This window comes from Argentina silus, assembly GCF_951799395.1.
Source record: "Argentina silus genome assembly, chromosome: 6".
Lineage (NCBI taxonomy): Eukaryota > Metazoa > Chordata > Actinopteri > Argentiniformes > Argentinidae > Argentina > Argentina silus.
Window position 1 is genome coordinate 731,535 of NC_139660.1, and position 22,527 is coordinate 754,061.

The 22,527-nt window shown below is 51.7% G+C and overlaps 2 protein-coding genes across 5 annotated transcripts in view; one reads left to right on the forward strand and one right to left on the reverse strand.

The window, feature by feature from the left end:
* The first annotated feature begins 422 nt into the window (after positions 1-422).
* On the forward strand, positions 423-11,894 carry tspan14 (tetraspanin 14). Of its 4 annotated transcripts, XR_014554282.1 has the most exons (10): positions 464-579; positions 2,382-2,469; positions 4,957-5,007; positions 5,300-5,446; positions 6,834-7,004; positions 7,463-7,588; positions 8,047-8,094; positions 8,380-8,493; positions 8,719-8,851; positions 8,911-11,894. XR_014554282.1 is itself a non-coding variant. In XM_083672429.1 (9 exons), the coding sequence occupies exons 2-9, from the start codon at positions 2,389-2,391 to the stop codon at positions 8,782-8,784; spliced, it is 804 nt and encodes a 267-aa protein (XP_083528555.1). In that variant the 5' UTR covers positions 423-452; positions 2,382-2,388; the 3' UTR covers positions 8,785-11,894. The 4 variants fall into 4 exon arrangements, 3 of the variants coding, with proteins under 3 accessions (XP_083528555.1, XP_083528553.1, XP_083528554.1); XM_083672429.1 differs by lacking the exon at positions 464-579 and adding an exon at positions 423-452 and having other exon boundaries at positions 8,719-11,894; XM_083672427.1 differs by having other exon boundaries at positions 8,719-11,894.
* A 4,838-nt stretch (positions 11,895-16,732) lies between these two features.
* The window catches only part of LOC310805700 (SH2 domain-containing protein 4B-like), a gene marked incomplete at both ends in the record, with an annotated part of 6,509 nt that continues 714 nt past the window's right edge, over positions 16,733-22,527 (reverse strand). The window contains 4 exons of the mRNA XM_083671500.1: positions 16,733-16,825; positions 17,617-17,837; positions 20,222-20,349; positions 21,493-21,880. Coding sequence (XP_083527626.1) covers positions 16,733-16,825; positions 17,617-17,837; positions 20,222-20,349; positions 21,493-21,880 — 830 coding nt within the window. The remainder of the gene's footprint in view (positions 16,826-17,616; positions 17,838-20,221; positions 20,350-21,492; positions 21,881-22,527) is intronic.

The window sequence follows — 22,527 nt, forward strand, 5'->3', positions numbered from 1 at the left end:
TTGTTTTGTATCCCTCATCTTTTCCCTGGAATTGGCATTTTCCAGTGGAACAGGCCAGTCCTGTGCCTGACTCCTGACGTAGTTAGTCATCTGTTTACAAATCCAGATGAAAACAAAACATCACCGAACACCGATCATCGAACACCGATCATCGAACACCGATCATCGAACACCGATCATCGAACACCGATCATCGAACACCGATCATCGAACACCGATCATCGAACACCGTAGTCCGTGTTCCGCACCGGAAGCCCCGTTGGGCGTGTCCTGGCGGGGAGCGGGACGGGGCGGGGAGGGGCGGGGAGCGGGGGGCGGGGAGGGGCGGAGCGGGGCGGGGCGGGGAGGGGCGGGGAGCGGGGGGCGGGGCGGGGAGGGGAGCGGGGGGCGGGGCGGAGCGGGACGGGGCGGGGCGGGGCAGAAGTCCGCCAGGCTGACGGAGCAACAAAGCGGTGAGTCTCACCGGCGTGAGGAAGTTGTTATTAGTCGGTAAACACAGCGGGATAAAGTTGGTTCGAGAAACGTCGTTTTCAACAGAGCAGTTCAACTGCTGAAGTCGACCGAAGGTTTTGATTACAAGTACGAACTGACGTCTTAGGCGCCTTTTAACAGAAGGCTAACTAGGTAGCTAACTAGCATCCAGTTTGATGACAACAACGTTCTGGCGCTCTGAGTAGACGAGCTAACCAGCTAACTAACAGCTCTAGACGAGCTAACCAGCTAACTAACAGCTCTAGACGAGCTAACCAGCTAACTAACAGCTCTAGACGAGCTAACTAACAGCTCTAGACGAGCTAACCAGCTAACTAACAGCTCTAGACCAGCTAACCAGCTAACTAACAGCTCTAGACGAGCTAACCAGCTAACTAACAGCTCTAGACGAGCTAACCAGCTAACTAACAGCTCTAGACGAGCTAACTAACAGCTCTAGACCAGCTAACTAACAGCTCTAGACGAGCTAACCAGCTAACTAACAACTCTAGACGAGCTAACTAACAGCTCTAGACGAGCTAACCAGCTAACTAACAGCTCTGACATTTCCAGTGACACTGAAGGTTTTTCGTGTAGTGGGTTAATATACGTTATATAGATGGCTAGCAGCTCGCCATGAGATGAACTGTAGTCAGGTGGCTGGCGGGTTGTCTTGTGTTGTTCCTGGTACTAGCTAGCTAGCTAACTCCCGCTAGCTGATGGTTAATAGTTAACCTGTCTGAACAGTTGGTGATGGATCTGGTTGTCTGAACAGTTGGTGATGGATCTGGTTGTCTGAACAGTTGGTGATGGATCTGGTTGTCTGAACAGTTGGTGATGGATCTGGTTGTCTGAACAGTTGGTGATGGATCTGGTTGTCTGAACAGTTGGTGATGGATCTGGTTGTCTGAACAGTTGGTGATGGATCTGGTTGTCTGACATGCAGACAGGTTAGAAACCAGATGTGGATTAATTTAGCCCACCTAATGAGCAGCTGTGTGATCACTATTAACTTCTTGGTGTATTTGTCAAGTTGATTTTGTAAATACATAAATGATGCCGGGCTTCAAATGATGTTTTGACGTAATTTAGCTAATGTTGCTCTTCTGGAATGTTACTCTTCCTTCCACAGCAGATACGAGGTCATACAAGTGGTATTTGCAGGTTAAATATGCATCTTCCCCAGTGTTTATACTCTGATGCAGAAATCACTGATAGTATTTCAGGTATGAAACCATGGCAGTGTGTAGCCGTCAAACACTGTTTCTAACTGGACTAGTTATGTGCTTCAGAGGTACAGATGATTCACCAGCCTAGAGGTTAGAGAGGCCGGCCAGAGGGAGGCCAGAGGGAGGCCAGGGACTCCAGGAAGATGAAGATGGCTGACCCTGTGCCCAGAGCTCTGTTCTCCCCGGGGGGTAACCCTGACCCTGTTCTCCCTGGGGGGTAACCCTGAGCCTGTTCTCCCTGGGGGGTAACCCTGAGCCTGTTCTCCCTGGGGGGTAACCCTGAGCCTGTTCTCCCTGGGGGGTAACCCTGAGCCTGTTCTCCCTGGGGGGTAACCCTGAGCCTGTTCTCCCTGGGGGTTGCATGTGTGCTGCTGTCTCCATCAGTTGATTCCATTGATTGTATGGCGAATTGAAACCATGTTTGTTTGTTAGCCTACTGTATGTCCACATGCTGCTTGGACAAGTTTTACTCCTTCTAAGCAGCCTTTCACGTGGTGTGGTCCTCTGTGGCTCAGGTGGTTCAGCATGGTCCTAACAATACCATGGTTGTGGGTTTGATTCCCGCTGGGACCATCTATACTGAAACATGTATGCACTCACTGCAATGTAAGTCGCTTTGGATAAAAGTGTCAGCTGAATGTCATATATTATATGTCCCCCCCCATTCTCTCATTCCCACAGGGAGAAGATGCACTACTACCGCTACGAGAGTGCGGAGGTCAGCTGCTGCTACAAGTACCTCATGTTCAGCTACAACATCATCTTCTGGGTAGGTAGCAGCCATGCTAAACACGCTAGCTGTAAAATACCTCAAAAACATTCAGATATGTTACAAGAGTTACGTGAATTCCAACTTGCGTGGCAGTTAGGCAGTATTAGGCAATAAGTTTGACTGGTTAAGGTTAGACATTAACTTTGACTGGTTATGGTTAGACATTAACTATGACTGGTTAAGGTTAGACATTAACTATGACTGGTTAAGGTTAGACATTAACTATGACTGGTTAAGGTTAGACATTAACTATGAGTGGTTAAGGTTAGACATTAACTATGACTGGTTAAGGTTAGACATTAACTATGACTGGTTAAGGTTAGACATTAACTATGACTGGTTAAGGTTCGGGGAAGGCATTAGCAAACATTAGCATCAGCAACAACAATTAGCAACAATTAGCAAAAGAAAAAAAAAAAGAGAGTGAGTCCCCAGAGTGATTCAAACCAGGAACGGTTTCTGCCTCCGTTGCCCCGCCATCTCCTTATGCAGCGTTCTGCCTTCCGTATTTATGGTTAGGGTTAGGGCTATGGTATGGGCTAGGGTTAGGGCTATGGCTAGGGTTAGGGCTATGGTTAGGGCTAAGGCTAGGGTTAGGGTTATAGCCAGATAACACCACCACACAGAGCGTATTCTTTGGTCTGCAGAAACGATCCCCCAGAAGGTCGTCATTTGGAGACTGTGTTGCTCCAGTGAAGGTTTTGGTGCCAGAGGGCCTGGAGGATGGCTGGGAACTTTAGCGTCCTGCCTGGACAATCATTTAGCGGGAGAGACTGATTTAATGTCTTATCAAGCACATGAAAACAGACAAATCAAAACTGTCTGCAAGAGGCTTTTATAACCCACAGTGAGCAGCGAATCAGAAGTTGTGCGGTATGTTGGGTGGGGCCGTTTGGGCCTTGCTATCTTCTAGTGTAAACACACCATGGAAATGTTTGTAGGCAGCATGTTGATTCATTCCTAGCAGAACTTCCACCAGTCAGGCATTTTCCACCTCTAGAGCCAGATAGGCCAAGCACTGGCATCCTCCCTCCCTTTCTCCCTCCCTCCCTCCCTCCGCCCCTGCCTCCCTGTCTGTCTCTCTTCCTCTCTCCCTTGTCTCTCTCTCTCTCTCTGCCATACTTCTCCATTCTCGCTTTCCATGACCAGCTAGTCTCTCTCTCTCTCTCTCTTGCTGTCTCTCTGTTACTTTTCTTCTCTCTCCTCCCCTCTCTCTAACTTGTATTTCCTCCATTCCCTGTGTCCGTGCCCTGCTGCTAGCCTCTCCAGACGTAGACAGAGAGGCTCCAGAGAGAGCCATGTTAAGCCCTGTCAACCCCAGCTGACAATGAACCGTCAAATCTCTAACTTCCTGTTTGAGGCGGTGCACAGGATGCCATGACAACATTCTCTGGCTTCCTGTGTCACCTCTTGATCCCTGCAGGCAGGAAATGTAGAAAGAGGTTCTGCTTCTAACCCAGAATGGTTCTACATCTAACCCAAAAGGGTTCTTCAAAGGGTTCTCCTACAGGGACAAATGAAGAACCCTTTTAGAACCCTTGTTTCTAAGAGTGTACCAAACTTGTGTAGCAGAGGCGGTTCTGGTCACTATAGCATTCATTAGAAAATAATTAATAAAATACAATTAAAAGTGTTGTTCCTCTCTCCAGCACTGTGGCAGCTGATGGCACTGGTTCTTATTGAAGGTTTTACTGATGATGATGATGATGATGATGGCTGTTGTATAGTTGATTCACTTACTGAGACAAATGTACAATCAGTAAGTGGCTTTGGATGAAAGCGTCTGCTGAATGACTTCAGTGTGAGATGTCACTGAATCACAACAGCTTCCGTCAGCATCGGTAGGGTAGGGTAGGGTAGGCACGCGGCCGCAGGCCTGTAACAACCACATTTGACCCGTCACTTCCTGTTATTGCTGTTTGACAGACATGTTCGCTTCCCTTCTCGTAATCAGAGGCATCACCATTTGTGGTCCATCCCGTTGGTCCACAGTTTGGTTGAACTTCAGTTCGAGGTTGAAATAGACAAGTGAATATCAAACACAGTTTTTTAAAGAGACTGTTTGTGTAAGGGGTTTGTGTACGTGAGAAGGTAAAGTTGAATGAACTAGAGGTTAAAAACAGCCCCAGTAGACTGAACCCCAGCCCCAGTAGACTGAACCCCAGCCCCAGTAGACTGAACCCCAGCCCCAGCCCCAGTAGACTGAACCCCAGCCCCAGTAGACTGAACCCCAGCCCCAGCCCCAGTAGACTGAACCCCAGCCCCAGCCCCAGTAGACTGAACCCCAGCCCCAGTAGACTGAACCCCAGCCCCAGTAGACTGAACCCCAGCCCCAGTAGACTGAACCCCAGCCCCAGCCCCAGTAGACTGAACCCCAGCCCCAGCCCCAGTAGACTGAACCCCAGCCCCAGTAGACTGAACCCCAGCCCCAGTAGACTGAACCCCAGCCCCAGTAGACTGACTGGTTTCTGCTTCCTTTCTCAGCTGGCTGGAGCAGCGTTCATCGCCATCGGCTTCTGGGCATGGAGCGAGAAGGTGAGTAGCTCCTCCCCCCTGACCCCATCAGCCCCCCCCACACCTCCTCCCCCCTGACCCCATCAGCCCCTCCCACCCTGACCCCATCAGCCCCTCCCACCCCTCCTCTCCCCTGACCCCATTTTTATTATTATTATTATTATTATTTTTATTATTATATTGCATTGTTGCCATAAGCATTTCATTGCCCTGTATTCTGTGTATTTCATAAATAAAGTTAGATTTGATTTGATGAGAACAGTCCCGTCTGAGGTGAGTGTGTGAGTGGGACCTTCCTGCTGTGTGCCTACAGGGGGTGCTGTTGGACCTGACCCAGGTGACGCGGCTGCACGGGTTCGACCCGGTGTGGCTGGTTCTGGTGGTCGGGGGTGTCACCTTCATCCTGGGCTTCGCTGGCTGTGTGGGAGCCCTCAGAGAGAACATCTGCCTCCTGAAGTTTGTGAGTCTCTCTCTCTCTCTCTCTTTCTGTGTCCCTGTGTGTCTAGAGTGTGTGTGACTCAGAGTCATCCTGTGCTGAAGCCTCAGGCTGCACCATAGCGAGGTGTGTCCATCATGGAGGAGTGTTCATCTCTGAAAAACACATTCTTCCTCCTCCTCCTCCTCCTCCTCCTCTGGCAGAGGGACTCTCTCCTGGAGACATGTGTAGGCTGTTGTACCCAGACAAAGGGTGTGTGTGTGTGTGTGTGCGTGTGCGCGTCCGTCCGTCCGTCCGTCCGTCCGTCCTGCCCTGGCCTGGCCTCGATGTGGTCGATAGTGGTGTATATAGTTAACCTGTGTGTAGTTCTCAGGGTGATAGGGTTAGGGTTAACCTCTGTGTGTGTGTGTGTGTAGTTCTTAGGGTGATAGGGTTAGGGTTAACCTCTGTGTGTGTGTGTGTGTGTGTGTAGTTCTCAGGGGTGATAGGGTTAGGGTTAACCTCTGTGTGTGTGTGTGTAGTTCTCAGGGGTGATAGGGTTAGGGTTAACCTCTGTGTGTGTGTGTGTGTGTGTAGTTCTCAGGGTGATAGGGTTAGGGTTAACCTCTGTGTGTGTGTGTGTGTGTGTAGTTCTCAGGGGTGATAGGGTTAGGGTTAACCTCTGTGTGTGTGTGTGTGTGTGTAGTTCTCAGGGGTGATAGGGTTAGGGTTAACCTGTGTGTGTGTGTGTAGTTCTCAGGGGTGATAGGGTTAGGGTTAACCTGTGTGTGTGTGTGTGTAGTTCTCAGGGGTGATAGGGTTAGGGTTAACCTGTGTGTGTGTGTGTGTGTGTGTGTGTAGTTCTCAGGGGTGATAGGGTTAGGGTTAACCTGTGTGTGTGTGTGTAGTTCTCAGGGGTGATAGGGTTAGGGTTAACCTGTGTGTGTGTGTGTGTAGTTCTCAGGGGTGATAGGGTTAGGGTTAACCTGTGTGTGTGTGTGTGTAGTTCTCAGGGTGATAGGGTTAGGGTTAACCTGTGTGTGTGTGTGTGTGTGTAGTTCTCAGGGGTGATAGGGTTAGGGTTAACCTGTGTGTGTGTGTAGTTCTCAGGGGTGATAGGGTTAGGGTTAACCTGTGTGTGTGTGTGTGTGTGTGTAGTTCTCAGGGTGATAGGGTTAGGGTTAACCTCTGTGTGTGTGTGTGTGTGTGTGTGTGTGTAGTTCTCAGGGGTGATAGGGTTAGGGTTAACCTCTGTGTGTGTGTGTGTGTGTAGTTCTCAGGGGTGATAGGGTTAGGGTTAACCTCTGTGTGTGTGTGTGTGTGTGTGTGTAGTTCTCAGGGGTGATAGGGTTAGGGTTAACCTGTGTGTGTGTGTGTAGTTCTCAGGGGTGATAGGGTTAGGGTTAACCTGTGTGTGTGTGTGTGTGTGTAGTTCTCAGGGGTGATAGGGTTCATCTTCTTCCTGGAGCTGACGGCGGCGGTGTTGGCGTTCGTCTTCCAGGACCCTCTCAGAGACTGGATCAACGACTTCTTCCTGGCCAACGTCAAGGCCTACCGCGAGGACATCGACCTCCAGAACCTCATAGACTCCCTGCAGAGGCTGGTGAGACGCTGTGTGTGTGTGTGTGTGTGTGTGTGTGTGTGTGTGTGTGTGTGTGTGTGTGTGTGTGTGTGTGTGTGTGTGTGTGTGTGTGTGTGTGTGTGTGTGTGTGTGTGTGTGTGTGACTGTCCTACCCTCTCAAGCCTCACTACAACAGTCTATTGTTCCGAGGACTTAATGAGTCTTGAACTGCAGCCCTGCACTCTGACACCCCTCTCCCTCTCTACCCCCCCTCCTCTCCCTCTCTACCCCCCCTCCTCTCCCTCTCTCCCTCCCCCTCCTCTCCCTCTCTACCCCCCCTCCTCTCCCTCCCCCATCCCTCCCTCTCTACCCCCTCCTCCTCTCCTTCTCTACCCCCCCCTCCTCTCTCTCTCTACCCCCCCTCCTCTCCCTCTCTCCCTCCCCCATCCCTCCCTCTCTACCTCTCTCTCCATCCCTCTCTACCCCCCCTCCCCCCCCAGAACCATTGCTGTGGAGCGAAGGATGCAGATGACTGGAATCTGAACGTGTATTTTAACTGCACCCAACTGAACCCCAGCAGGGAGAAGTGTGGTGTCCCCTTCTCCTGCTGCCTCAGCGACCCCGCCGTGAGTACTACAACTCCCACAATCCCTCTGGGTTACTGGATCACCCTTGTGCCTCTCTCTCTCCCTCCCTCTGTATCTATGTCTCTCTGTCTGTTAGAATGATGTGTTTCTTCCTGTCTATCAGTCACAGCAGGACACACACACACACACACACACACACACACACACACACCAGAGGAGGGAGGCTATTGAGTCACGGTCTTGTTCTGTTCGTTTCACCTGGGGCATTTCTTTCTTCCTTTAGACACATTCTCTCTCCCTCCCTCCTCCCCTCCCTCCCTCTCTCCCTCCTCCCCTCTGTCTGTTCACCATCTCTGCTACAGTAGTCCACCTCACTGACATGCCGAAATCTGTTTCTCTCTCTCTCTCTCTCTCCCTCCCCCCCTCTCTCTCTCTCTCCCTCCCCCCCTCTCTCTCTCTGTGTCTCTCTCTCTCTCTCTCTCCTTCTCTGTCCTCAGGACTCTGTTGTGAACACCCAGTGTGGCTATGATGTCAGAGCTACCAAGGTAAGAACACACACACACACACACACACACACACACACACACACACACACACACACACGCCCCGGGTGACTTTATTCACCAAAAATGCATCAATGATGATGCTTCTGTAGCCAAGGTGTTGCTAGGTAAACACCTCCAGGCACTGAGGTTCTGGAATGCTTCAGCGGTGTTTAACCTGCTTCACTGTGGTGTAACTGTCGTTTTACTGTGCATATGACTAATAAATATCTTGAATCTTGAATCTTGAATCTGGCTTCTGTTCTTTCACCCCCCCCCCCCCCCCAGGGAGACTGGCGTAATGTCATCTACACCAAAGGCTGCATCCCTGCTCTGGAGGAGTGGCTCCCACGCAACATCTACATAGTGGCCGGGGTCTTCATCGTCATATCTCTTCTGCAGGTGTGTGTGTGTGTGTGTGTGTAATGTAGATTAATGTAATGTTGTGAAGTCCTTCAGTTCATCAGGTCACAGCAGGACACGTCAGTGCTCTCCTGTCTGGTGTCCTGTTCTCCCTCTCCCAGTACTGCTTGGCCAGGCTCTGTCTAGTGGATGTTAAACTGTGTGTGTGTGTGTGTGTGTGTGTGTGTGTGTGTGTGTGTTAACCTCCTGTGCCCCTCTCCTCAGATGATGGGTATCTTCCTGGCTCGGACGCTGATTGGAGACATTGAGAAGGTCAGGCTCAACTACTGAAGACTGTGTGGGAGCCCCCCCCCCCCCCCCCTCTCTCTAGGCATGGCCAGGCAGGACAGAAGACTGTGTGGGAGCCCCCCCCCCCCCCCCTCTCTCTAGGCATGGCCAGGCAGGACAGAAGACCAGCAGAATACTCTCTCCTCAATGGCTCACCAGCATCTCTCTCTCCTGTCTACCGTGTGTGCGTGCGTGCGTGTGTGTGCGTGTGTGTGTGTGTGCGTGTGTGCGTGTGTGTGTGTGTGTGTGTGTGTGCGTGTGCTGAGCCTGTCCTAGCCTGTTACAGTGGACTAGAAGCTGCCTTATTTCAACTATAGACTCTTAAATGTGCCTTCCCCCCCCCCCACCCTGTCAGACTTTACAGGAAACTCTTCCAATAACTCAGAGGTTCCACTTTAACTCTGGTTTTGTATTCATATCCATGTTGTTGTTGTTGTGTGTCTCAAACGCAAACAGCATGTAACCAATCAGCTCAGTTGGAAGAACACAACACACCTCGCCTCAATGTCACATGTTCCAAACGCCACCGCGATGATGTCACCACTGCAACCGTCTCAGGGTGACTCCGCCCCCTGCGGCGTTTCGGAACGGGGACGGTGGAATTTAAGAGGGGTGGCCGAACCGCATCACATCCTCAACATCAGTGCAGCTTTAAAGGGCGTCAACATGTGACCTCACTCTAGAGCTCTCTCTGGACCAATCACAAGAACACAACCCAGCGCTGGACTGTGATGTGATTGGCTGAAACAGGAGTGGGCGTCGCCTCTCGACCAAACACGGTGTTCATTCAGCGATCCTGACAGAATGACCGCTGGCCAAACCAGACCAGCACAGCTGCACTCTGACCCTGTCCGCTGCATTGCCTTAAGAAGGGGATCCACCTGTCTGTAGATACTATAGCCTTTCGTTTTGATGGGTGTTAGAACTGGCCTGTCTCCTGATCTGAGATGCTTGTGTCTTCCACGTGGGAGAACCAGGTTCGAACCCCTGGAGGCTGGTGGAGGCTGATGGAGGTAGACATCATTGTAATGGAAGTGAATGGACATGTTTGACACCATTTCTCATTCCATTCCATGCATTACAATGAGCACATTCTCTGATTTCTTCCTCCACCATCCTCCCTTGGTGTTCTACCTCCACCAGCCTCCCCCAAATCTAAAAGCCCACGCAGGTCTGGAGGCGGGCTAGTACTAGCTGAAGTATTAGTTGTGTTGTAAGTTAGTTAGTAGCTGAGGTTGGATTGTTTTGCTGATTGTCATTTGTCGACCATAGGGGAGGAGTCAGAGACAGTACCAGGATCAGGACCAGGGACAAGACCAGGATCAGGGACAGGATCAGGGACAAGACCAGGATCAGGGACAGGATCAGGGACAAGACCAGGATCAGGGACAGGATCAGGGACAGGATCAGGGACAGGATCAGGGACAGGACCAGGGGCAAGACCAGGATCAGAGACAGGACCAGGGACAAGACCAGAATCAGGGACAGGACCAGGGACAAGATCAGGATCAGGGACAAGGACTGGGTCAGGGACCGGGACAGGGTCAGGGACCGGGACAGGGTCAGAGACAAGGACTGGGTCAGGGACCGGGACAGGGCAAAGGAGAAGGCCAGGGACTGAGTCAGATCTAGGACCCTGATTGAATGCTTTAGATATGCATCCTTTAAACATGCATCCTTTAAACATGCATCCTTTTAAACATGCATCCTTTTAAACATGCATCCTTTTAAACACGCATCCTTTAAACTTGCATCCTTCCTCCCTCCTTGAGTCAGAAGAAGATCACTGATCTAGCATGACCGGATGGTCAGAGCAAGCTAGCCAGTGTATGGCTAGCTCCACCGGTCAGGTGATGTCTGATCAGTGGAAGAACTAAGATTGTATTCACCTCTTAAGCCTTGGAAGATGTTTCTACTGCCTCCATTTTGATAATTACTTTTTTTTGTACTCTCAAACTCAGTCTTACATTCCATAGACACTGACAGTGCCTTTTCACCCAAGCTTGGACGTGGGCTGTGAACTGTTCTGTCCCCGAACTTGTGGACTGTTCTGTTCTGCTCTGATGTTCTGTTCTGTTCTGTTCTGTTCTGTTCTAGTCAGATGATCTGGGGTCAGTTTCCTGATAGCTTTGTAGCTTAAGTAGTCCTTCATTTGACCTGACAACCCTACCGCAAAGATGGTAAAATTGTAAAATCAATGTTTGCAGGTCAAACTGCTGGTCTCGGAGAGGAGTGGGCCTGTACTACTTTAGCAACGACGCTTTCTGGAAACTGACCTCTGTTCTGTTCTGTACCAACTAGATGATTTGTTCTGTTCTGGTTAGATATTTTGTTCTGTCCCAGTCAGATGTTCTGGTCAAATGTTCTGTTCAGATGTTCTGGTCCAGTCCAGCAGGTTTCGGAGCAGGGGTTCCATCCCTACCAGGACTGTCAGTATTACTGGCAATATCCCGGCAATCCCCCGCCACCACATCCCCCCCCTCTGCCTCCACACACCCTCTCAGCCTGTGTGTTCATAGTATTCACAGACGTCGTCACACAAGTCTCCTCGTCAACATATTCTCCGGCAACAATCTGATTGTTCGTGTTACAATTGATTGATTGATTGATGATTTCTCGTACCCGTGATTCACGGAACAGGAAAACAAGACAGTTGACTGTGACGTTGTTGTTGTCACTGGTTTGTGGTCTGTCGCTATGGAGTTCCACGCGTCATGTGATTACTCGGACGGGCGGAGCAGTAGGATCTGCCGCTCTGAGGACCACCTGGATATCCAAGCCCCTATAGTGTTGCATAGCTGATGCTTGTGTGATTTGAAGTCAATGCCATTTACGAAAACTTATATTAAAAAATCTAATAAAAGCAATATCTGTCTGTCAGGCCTTCAGCCGTAGAGAACGATGTCTTCTGTCTTTAATATCAGTGTAGTGTCTGTCTGTTTGTTTGTGTTACTGAAATGATTGTTTCTGGAATGATCATGGGAATTCGTAACAAAAGGGACCTTTTTCATATCTAGAAGTTCTTCTATGTTTTACCGAATGACATTTTGTAAATGTGAATTTATTCCTAATTCTGTCTAGCTTTTTATACGCAATAAAGATATGTTTGTTGATTTGTTGACGGTCATCTGTTCTTATCTTCACACCCATGACCCATGGTTACCTAGCAGGGGAGGCTGGTGGAGGTAGAAATTGGAGGACAGGCTCATTGTATTCAATGTATTGAATGAGAAATGGTATCAAAGTCATTGGTATGCATGGAATGGTGTTCGATACTATTCCACATTCCATTCCATGCGTTACAATGAGCCCATCCTCCGATTTCTACCTCCACCAGCCTCCCCTGTCATTTAGTCCCCATAATCAGACCCGATAGTCTGACAAGTGCAGATGACTCTTGTCTAATGTTTAGTCAGGAAACACAACTTCTGTAGGCTTTCCTCAGATCAGTGTGCTGACCCAGGCAGAGACAGTGAGAGGACATTCACCAAACACTTTATTACAACACTATACTAATACTGGGTAATACTCCCTTTATTACAACACTATATTAATACTGGGTAATACTCCCTTTATTACAACACTATACTAATACTGGGTAATACTCCCTTTATTACAACATTATACTAATACTGGGTAGGGCCTCCCTTTATTACAACACTATACTCATACTGGGTAATACTCCCTTTATTACAACACTATACTAATACTGTGTAATACTCCCTTTATTACAACATTATACTAATACTGGGTAGGGCCTCCCTTTATTACAACACTATACTAATACTGGGTAATACTCCCTTTATTACAACACTATACTAATACTGGGCAGGGCCTCCCTTTGCTCCCAATACAGCCTCAGTTCTTCGTGGCGTTGATTCCACAAGATGTTGGAAACATTCCTTTGAGATTCTGGTCCATGATGACTTGATTGCATCACACAATTCCTGCAGATTTTTCAGGTGCACTTTCAAGCTGTGAATCTCCCGTTCTACCACATCCTAAAGGTGTTCTATTGGATTCAGATCCGGTGACTGGGAAGGCCACTGAAGAACACTGAACTCATTGTCATGTTCATGAAACCAGTTTGAGACGACTTTTGCTTTGTGACATGGTGCATTATCATTCTGGAAGGAGCCATTAGAAGATGGGTCAATTGTGGTCATGAAGGGATGCACATGGTCAGCAACAATACTAGGCTGTGGCATTCAAGCGATGATTGATTGGTATTAATGGGCCCAACGTGTGCCAAGAAAACATTCCCCACACCATTCCACCATCTCCACCATGAGAAGGTGTCCAGGTGTTCCTAATAAAGTGTTTGGTGAGTGTAAATCACAGTCATATGATCCAGACCTAACGGTGTTCTGATGCCCCCTGGTGGCCACAGTGCAGAATGAGTAAAATCCCAAACTGCAGAAGCCAAGATAAGTGTGAAGGTCCTTAGAAGAGATGATGTAATAATAATAATAATAATAATAATAATAATAATAATAATAATAATAATAATAATAATAATAATAATAATACATTACATTTGTATAACGCTTTCTCATGAACTCAAAGCACTTTACATGTCAAAAATATGAAAATAAAAATATAGGAGGACAGTCACAGAACATAGATAACATACAGCCCTGCACATTAAAAGCCTGCCTGAACAGGTGGGTATTAAAAGAGTCAACACTGTCAGCAGCTCTGAACCGCTTTAGAAAGACATGATATTGCAACATGGGAGAGAGTCCATATGCTGCTCCATGTCCTGTGTTCTGGGTGAGGTGGTGATGCTGCTCCATGTCCTGTGTTCTAGAGGTGAGGTGGTGATGCTGCTCCATGTCCTGTGTTCTGGGTGAGGTGGTGATGCTGCTCCATGTCCTGTGTTCTAGGGGTGAGGTGGTGATGCTGCTCCATGTCCTGTGTTCTAGAGGTGAGGTGGTGATGCTGCTCCATGTCCTGTGTTCTGGGTGAGGTGGTGATGCTGCTCCATGTCCTGTGTTCTGGGGGTGAGGTGGTGATGCTGCTCCATGTCCTGTGTTCTAGAGGTGAGGTGGTGATGCTGCTCCATGTCCTGTGTTCTGGGGGTGAGGTGGTGATGCTGCTCCATGTCCTGTGTTCTGGGGGTGAGGTGGTGATGCTGCTCCATGTCCTGTGTTCTGGGTGAGGTGGTGATGCTGCTCCATGTCCTGTGTTCTGGGGGTGAGGTGGTGATGCTGCTCCATGTCCTGTGTTCTAGGGGTGAGGTGGTGATGCTGCTCCATGTCCTGTGTTCTGGGGGTGAGGTGGTGATGCTGCTCCATGTCCTGTGTTCTGGGTGAGGTGGTGATGCTGCTCCATGTCCTGTGTTCTAGGGGTGAGGTGGTGATGCTGCTCCATGTCCTGTGTTCTGGGGGTGAGGTGGTGATGCTGCTCCATGTCCTGTGTTCTGGGTGAGGTGGTGATGCTGCTCCATGTCCTGTGTTCTAGGGGTGAGGTGGTGATGCTGCTCCATGTCCTGTGTTCTGGGGGTGAGGTGGTGATAGGGCTGTTTGGGTTTAGAGCTGTAATGGGCTGTTTCAGACCCTGTACGCTTAAACTAGGTCTCTTTTGTGAAATTGATTATCTATTAATCTATTTTTATCCACACACACACACACACACACACACACACACACACACACACACACACACACACACACACACAGAGACACAGACACTCACACACACACACACACACACACACACACACACACACACACACACACACACACACAGAGACACAGACACTCACACACACACAGACACACACACACACACACACACACACACACACACACACACACACAATACTCCATCCTCGTGATGTTGTGGAAACGTGTCCTGCTGATTGACTGGTGTGTGTGTGTGTGTGTGTGTGTGTCTGTGTGTGTGTGTGTGCGGGTGTGTGTGTGTGATGTTAACCAGAGGGGGACAGGGGTCACAGTAGAGTGATCGTGTTGTTTCCTATGGGCTGTTGTCACTGCTGAATGCTGATCCTGGCAGAAGGACAGAGCAGCTCGGGTTCCCCGCCGGGCCGGGCCGGACCGGGCCGGGGACCAGTCAGGATATCACTTCCATGGAAAAACCTGTCAGCGTCCATTCAGCCTGGCCCTGGCCTGTGATCAGACGGGCTCTGGGTCACTTCTCAAAGGCACACCGACCCCAGCACCCCAGCACCCCCCCCCCCCCCCCAGCAGCACCGTTTGTACATCCGTGTTTTTTTTTGCAAGTCTGTCTTTCTCCTCCGACCTGTGGCTGACCTCCGACCTCCGGAACAACGCAGAGTCAGGATGACAACAGGATCCCAGCAGGGCAGAAGCCAGCCAGAGTCGTCTCCATCGACAGCGCTGCTCTTTGAAGCTGCACTCCTGTACTCCCTGTAAACTCCACATCTGAGGCAACCTCTGGGTTTCATCTCAGTGTTGTGAATCTCCATCTGTCTGACTTGGAAAGTTTGCTGAGGTGAACAGGGAGTAGGTCTATAATGAGTGAGTGTCAGACAGTGTAGGTGTCTTGTCTGTGTGACTCATATCAGAACACATCAGCCAGAGCTGTAACATTTAGATATTTCACCAGAACAATCCACTTCTCCTCTCGTTGACTTCATATGTCTAGTTACCCATGGTTACCCAGAAAGGGCACATAGGAAGTCCAGTCTAGTCCGTATGAGAGGCTGACCATGTTTGCAGTTCCCAACGCTGCTCCACGTTTCTGTAGGGAGTTCCAGGGCTGAGTCAGGGCTGAGGACCAGGGGGGAGCAGACAGGGGGAGGACCAGGGGGGAGCAGACAGGGGGAGGACCAGGGGGAGGACCAGGGGGAGGACCAGGGGGAGGACCAGGGGAGCAGACAGGGGGAGGACCAGGGGGGAGCAGGCAGGGGGAGCAGACAGGGGGAGGACCAGGGGGAGGACCAGGGGGAGGACCAGGGGGAGGACCAGGGGAGCAGACAGGGGGAGCAGACAGGGGGGAGCAGACAGGGGGAGCAGACAGGGGGAGGACCAGGGGGAGGACCAGGGGGAGGACCAGGGGGAGGACCAGGGGGAGCAGACAGGGGGAGCAGACAGGGGGAGGACCGGGGGGAGGACCAGGGGGAGGACCAGGGGGAGCAGACAGGGGGAGCAGACAGGGGGAGCAGACAGGGGGAGGACCAGGGGGAGGACCGGGGGGAGGACCAGGGGAGCAGACAGGGAGAGGACCAGGGGGAGGACCAGGGGGAGGACCAGGGGAGCAGACAGGGGGAGGACCAGGGGGGAGCAGACAGGGGGAGCAGACAGGGGGAGGACCAGGGGGAGGACCAGGGGGAGGACCAGGGGAGCAGACAGGGGGAGCAGACAGGGGGGAGCAGACAGGGGGAGCAGACAGGGGGAGGACCAGGGGGAGGACCAGGGGGAGGACCAGGGGGGAGCAGACAGGGGGAGCAGACAGGGGGGAGCAGACAGGGGGAGGACCAGGGGAGCAGACAGGGGGAGGACCAGGGGAGCAGACAGGGGGAGGACCAGGGGGAGGACCAGGGGGAGGACCAGGGGGAGGACCAGGGGAGCAGACAGGGGGAGCAGACAGGGGGGAGCAGACAGGGGGAGGACCAGGGGAGCAGACAGGGGGAGGACCAGGGGAGCAGACAGGGGGAGGACCAGGGGGAGGACCAGGGGGAGGACCAGGGGGGAGCAGACAGGGGGAGGACCAGGGGAGCAGACAGGGGGAGCAGACAGGGGGAGCAGACAGGGGGAGGACCAGGGGAGCAGACAGGGGGAGCAGACAGGGGGAGCAGACAGGGGGAGGACCGGGGGGAGGACCAGGGGAGCAGACAGGGGGAGGACCAGGGGGAGGACCAGGGGGAGGACCAGGGGGAGGACCAGGGGGAGGACCAGGGGGAGGACCAGGGGGAGGACCGGGACGCTGTCCAGTGGGAGAGTCCAAAGTGGCGGCAGCAGAGGGTTCATTGAAAAAGCCCCCCATAGTCGGTGGATGAGCCTGCCCGTCTGCAGGCGTCCTGCAGCAGCTCTCCTCCTGACGTGGTGATCACCTCCTCCTAGAGACAAACACAGCATCAGGGCCGTGTACATGTCATCAGAATGGGACTGGAGAACAGAGTTTGTGTACTATGTCATCATAATGGGACTGGAGAACAGAGTTTGTGTACAATGTCATCATAATGGGACTGGAGAACAGAGTTTGTGTACAATGTCATCAAGACTACAGGCTACAATATCCTCTGGGCTGTATGTTCAGGCGTGAGTCGTTGGTAACGGGTTAGGGTTAAGGTTAGGGTTAGGGTTAGGGTTAGGGTTAAGGTTAGGGTTAGGGTTAGGGTTAGGGTTAAGGTTAGGGTTAGGGTTAGGGTTAAGGTTAGGGTTAGGGTTAGGGTTAGGGTTAAGGTTAGGGTTAGGGTTAGGGTTAAACTCCACTGCGTTTGCTCTCGGACTGTTTCTACGCCGTTGAAATGGACGTCTACGTGAATCCAATGTTGTTGTTAGAATACATGAAGCATTGATCTGGTCTGAAACATCGACAGGAGGAGAGAAACTGTATCTGTCTGTGATGGTGTAAGTTAGTCTGTTACCGGGTTAGGGTCAGGGTTAGGGTTAGGGTCAGGGTTAGGGTCAGGGTCAGGGTTAGGGTCAGGGTCAGGGTCAGGGTCAGGGTTAGGGTCAGGGTCAGGGTCAGGGATTAGGGTTAGGGTCAGGGTCAGGGTTAGGGTTAGGGTCAGGGTCAGGGTTAGGGTCAGGGTACGGGTTAGGGTTAGGGTCAGGGTTAGGGTCAGGGTCAGGGTTTACGCACGCACGCACGCACGCACACACTCACTCACTCACTCACACACACCTTGTGGAAGTCGACGAGGTCGGCCAGCGTGGCGTGGCGGTTCTGGTCGACGCCCAGGAAGCTGTAATAGTCGCCCGATGCGTCGATCAGGAAGTGTTTGAAGCCATCTGGCGTACGATAGGACAGCGTGTAGCCCCATATCCTGTCACTCACACGGACCAGGAAGCACCCCGGGGACGCACTCATCAGCAGCGTCTCCGACTCCTGCCTGGAGATCAGACCTGAGGAGGAAGTGACATCATCCTGCTATGACACCGCTGTCAGACACATGAAGGACTGTTAGGTAACTGTGATATTCCGATAGATTAAATAACTAATATTCCATACTTTTCTTGAAAAGTGATTTTCAACACAAAATCAAGCAGCCATCTTCTCATGGTTCATGTACTCATGAAGCTTCTCGAAAGCTTCTTACTACCATTCCAAAATTCAATCCTGAAAAATGCCTCTGACACAAGGAAACTGTTCTCCACATTTTCCTCACTCCTCAACCATCCTCCTCCCCCTCCTCCCTCCTCCCTCCTCCCTCCTCCCCCTCCTCCCTCCTCCCTGTCTGCGGATGACTTTGTCACCTACTTTGAAAAGAAGGTTGATGACATTAGCAGCTCTTTCTCTCTACCTCTCGCCAACACTGCAACCACCTGCTCCCTCGATCCTATCCCCTCCCCCTTTCTCCAATCCATCTCCAAAGACCTCCTTCCATTCCTTACCACCATAATCAATGCCTCTCTATCCACAGGATCTGTCCCAGCTGCCTTCAAGACAGCCAGAGTCAAGCCTCTTCTCAAGAAACCAACTCTTGACCCGTCTGCTGTCCATAACTACAGACCGGTATCCCTTCTCTCCTTCTTATCTAAAACCCTTGAACATGCTGTCTCTAACCAACTGTCTAACTACCTCCTTCAGAACAACCTCCCTGACCCTCATCAATCCGGCTTCAAAGCTGGGCACTCTACTGAAACTGCTCTCCACTCTGCTCGAGCTTCCTCCCTCTCCTCTGTTCTCATTCTTCTGGACCTGTCTGCTGCATTCGACACAGTAAACCACCTGATCCTTCTCTCCACCCTCTCAGAACTGGGCATCTCTGGCTCTGCACTCTCCTGGTTTGCATCCTACCTGGCCGATCGCTCTTACCAGGTGACGTCGATCGCTGTCCTCTCCACGAGCCCTCACCACAGGGGTCCCCCAGGGCTCCGTCTTAGGGCCATTACTGTTCTCTCTCTATACCAAATATCTTGGCTCAGTAATTTCCTCACATGGTTTCTCGTACCACAGCTACGCAGATGACACTCAACTCTTTCTCTCTTTCCCCCCTTCTGACTCACAGGTGGCAACATGTGTCTCTGCGTGTCTTGCAGACATTTCTGGATGTCATCCCATCACCTCAAGCTCAACCTTAACAAGACTGAGCTGCTCTTCCTCCCAGGGAAAGCCTGCCCTCTCCAAGACTTCTCCATCACAGTAGAGAACTCTACTGTGACCTCCTCCCAGACAGCCAAGAACCAACAACCACTTATCATGTGTGGCGAACATCACAGCGACAGCACGCTCCTGTAGATTCTTCTTCAACATCAGAAGGATACGTCCATTCCTCACCAGAGAAGCAGCACAACTATTGGTTCAGACACTTGTGATCTCTAAATCTATTATTAAGTATTTAAAATTATATTTGCTAAATGCCATAAATGTAAATGTAGACGCATGTGGAGTGTGTGGTGTAATCCTTTCCAGTGGAGAGGGCCTCTCTCGGCCTCTCTCAGCCTCTACCAGCCTCTCCCATCCTCTCTCAGCCTCTTTCAGCCTCTCCCATCCTCTCCCAGCCTCTCCCATCCTCTCCCAGCCTCTCCAAGCCTCTCTCACCCTCTCTAAGCTTCTACCAGCCTCTACCAGCCTCTTCCAGCCTCTTCTAGCCTCTCTCAGCCTCTCCCAGTGTCTCCCAGCCTCCCCAGCCTCTCTCACCCTCTCTCAGCCTCTCCCAGCTACTAAAAGCCTCTTCCAGTCTCTCCTAGCCTCTCTCAGCCTCTCTCAGCCTCTCCCAGTGTCTACCAGCCTCTCTCACCCTCTCTCAGCCTCTTCCAGCTTCTCGTAGCCTCTCCCAGGCTCTTTCACCCTCTCTCAGCCTCTACCAGCCTCTTCCAGCTTCTCGTAGCCTCTCCCAGCCTCTCCCCAGCCTCTCACAGCCTCTCCTAGACTCTCTCAGCCTCTCTCAGCCTCTCCCAACCTCTCCCAGCCTCCCCCAGCTTCTCCTAGCCTCTCAAAGCCCCTCTTAGCCTCTCCCCAGCCCCTCTTGTCCTCTCCCAGCCTCCCCCAGCCTCCCCCAGCCTCCCCCAGCCTCCCCCAGCCTCATTCATCTGGCCTAGTGTCACTTAACCAGATGCCGCTGACTGTGACCCATTACAGAGGCTCAGAGCCGCGGCCAGAGGCCAGACATTAGTTTAGGGTGCTGGTGAATTATTATAGAGCCTTATCCCTACAGCCATACACACACACACACACACACACACACACACACACACACACACACACACACACACACACACACACACACACAGAGAGAGAGAGAGAGAGAGAGAGGAGGGAGGGAGGGAGTGGTGACCGTACTGACCGTGAAACCAGGCTGCCAGGGTGGTACTGTTGCGTTGGTAACCGGCCTGTTTGGGTCTCTGCTCCTCCCGGAACCACAGCAGAACACACTCTCTAGAACTGGGCCTGGGAGGCCTGACCCAGGCTGGACTGGGGGGGGGGAGGAGAGAGGGAGAGAGGGAGAGAGGGAGGGAAGGAGAGAGGGAGAGAGGGAGAGAGGGAGAGTGCTTCTGGTCAAGTAGTTTCAACATAGTCTCTAAGTGATTATGTTCTGGGGGATTGTTTCTACAGACGAAAGAAATTGTTTATCTGACTGTACCAGTGTTTATCTGACTGTACCAGTGTTTATCTGACTGTACCAGCGTTGGACCACCTGTTTGGATGTAAGATAAAAATACGCTGTGTAAAAGTTAGGTGATTTATGACTTGCGCTGCGGTGAGGCAGGTTTAGACATTAACTATGAGTGGTTAAGGTTAGACATTAACTATGACTGGTTAAGGTTAGACATTAACTATGAGTGGTTAAGGTTAGACATTAACTATGACTGGTTAAGGTTAGACATTAACTATGACTGGTTAAGGTTAGACATTAACTATGACTGGTTAAGGTTAGTTGTGTAAGGTTAGGGTCAGTTGTCAGGGGAAGGCATTAGCAGAAGCAATTAGCAACAATTAGCAACAATTAGCAACAATTAGTAACATTTAGCAACAATTAGCACCACAACAAAACTAGTGTCCCGATTTGCAACGTTCGGGTTGCAACGTTGTCCATCAGGGGTTGCGTAACCATGATTACTATATCTACCTGTCCACCAGGGGCTGGGTAACCATGGTTACTGTATCTACCTGTCCACCAGGGGCTGGGTAACCATGGTTACTGTATCTACCTGTCCACCAGGGGCTGGATAACTATGGTTACTGTATCTACCTGTCCACCAGGGGCTGGATAACTATGGTTACTGTATCTACCTGTCCACCAGGGGCTGGGTAACCATGGTTACTGTATCTACCTGTCCACCAGGGGCTGGATAACTATGGTTACTGTATCTACCTGTCCATCAGGGCTGGATAACTATGGTTACTGTATCTACCTGTCCACCAGGGCTGGATAACTATGGTTACTGTATCTACCTGTCCACCAGGGCTGGATAACTATGGTTACTGTATGTACCTGTCCATCAGGGGCTGGGTAACCATGGTTACTGTATCTACCTGTCCATCAGGGCTGGATAACTATGGTTACTGTATGTACCTGTCCATCAGGGGCTGGGTAACCATGGTTACTGTATCTACCTGTCCATCAGGGGCTGGGTAACCATGGTGCTGTGCCTGCGGCTCTGTCTGCGGCGGTAAAGGGGCGGGGCTGCAGGCTGCAGACCTGTACGGCCACGCCCCTCCCCCTGGACTCCGCCTCCGAGCCGCCCCGCCCCCAACGCCGACGATGATGAAGATGACGAAGATGACGGCAGGGGCACGGTGCTGTGTCTGCGGCGGCTCACGGGGGCGGGTCTGGGTCCGGGGGCAGGTCCGCCCCCCCCCGGTGCCGGGTCCTGTTGGAACAGTCCGCTGAGCCCGGCCACGCGGCCCCTCTGGATGGCCCGGAGGGACTGGCGCTGAGACTCCACACGCGCCCGCTGAGCCTTCCTCTGCATTTCCTCATCTGCTGCTTTGGACCGACGGACTGGAGGGGGAGGGGGGGGTGGGGGGGGGGGGGAGAGAAGGGAGATGAAGTCATCAGTGTATACTGTGGGAGGGGTGGGGGGGGGGAGAAGGGAGATGAAGTCATCAGTGTATACTGTGGGAGGTTGTGTTACAGGAGGGGGAGGGGGGTTGTGGGGGGGGGGGAGATGGGAGATGATCATCAGTGTATACTTTGGGAGGTTGTGTTACAGGAGGGGGAGGGGGGTGGTGGGGGGTGGGGTGGGAGGAGAAGGGAGATGATCATCAGTGTATACTGTGGGAGGTTGTGTTACAGGAGGGGGAGTGGGGGGGGGTGGGGGGGAGGGGAGAAGGGAGATGATCATCAGTGTATACTGTGGGAGGTTGTGTTACAGGAGGGGGAGGGGGGTTGTGGGGGGTGGGGGGAGGGGAGAAGGGAGATGATCATCAGTGTATACTGTGGGAGGTTGTGTTACAGGAGGGGGAGGGGGGAGTGGGGGGTGTGGGGGGGGGGAGAGAAGGGAGATGACCATCAGTGTATACTGTGGGAGGTTGTGTTACAGGAGGGGGAGTGGGGGGGTGGGGGGAGGAGAAGGGAGATGATCATCAGTGTATACTGTGGGAGGTTGTGTTACAGGAGGGGGAGTGGGGGGGGGTGGGGGGAGGGGA

What these genes read in the sequence shown, in the direction of transcription:
- tspan14 (XM_083672429.1), top strand. Translation starts at nt 2,389, where the DNA reads ATGCACTACTACCGCTACGAGAGTGCGGAGGTCAGCTGCTGCTACAAG. An exon ending in GCTACAACATCATCTTCTGG is followed by an intron (nt 2,470 to 4,956) that starts GTAGGTAGCAGC and finishes TTCCTTTCTCAG; the next exon opens with CTGGCTGGAGCAGCGTTCAT. An exon ending in TCGTCATATCTCTTCTGCAG is followed by an intron (nt 8,494 to 8,718) that starts GTGTGTGTGTGT and finishes CCCTCTCCTCAG; the next exon opens with ATGATGGGTATCTTCCTGGC.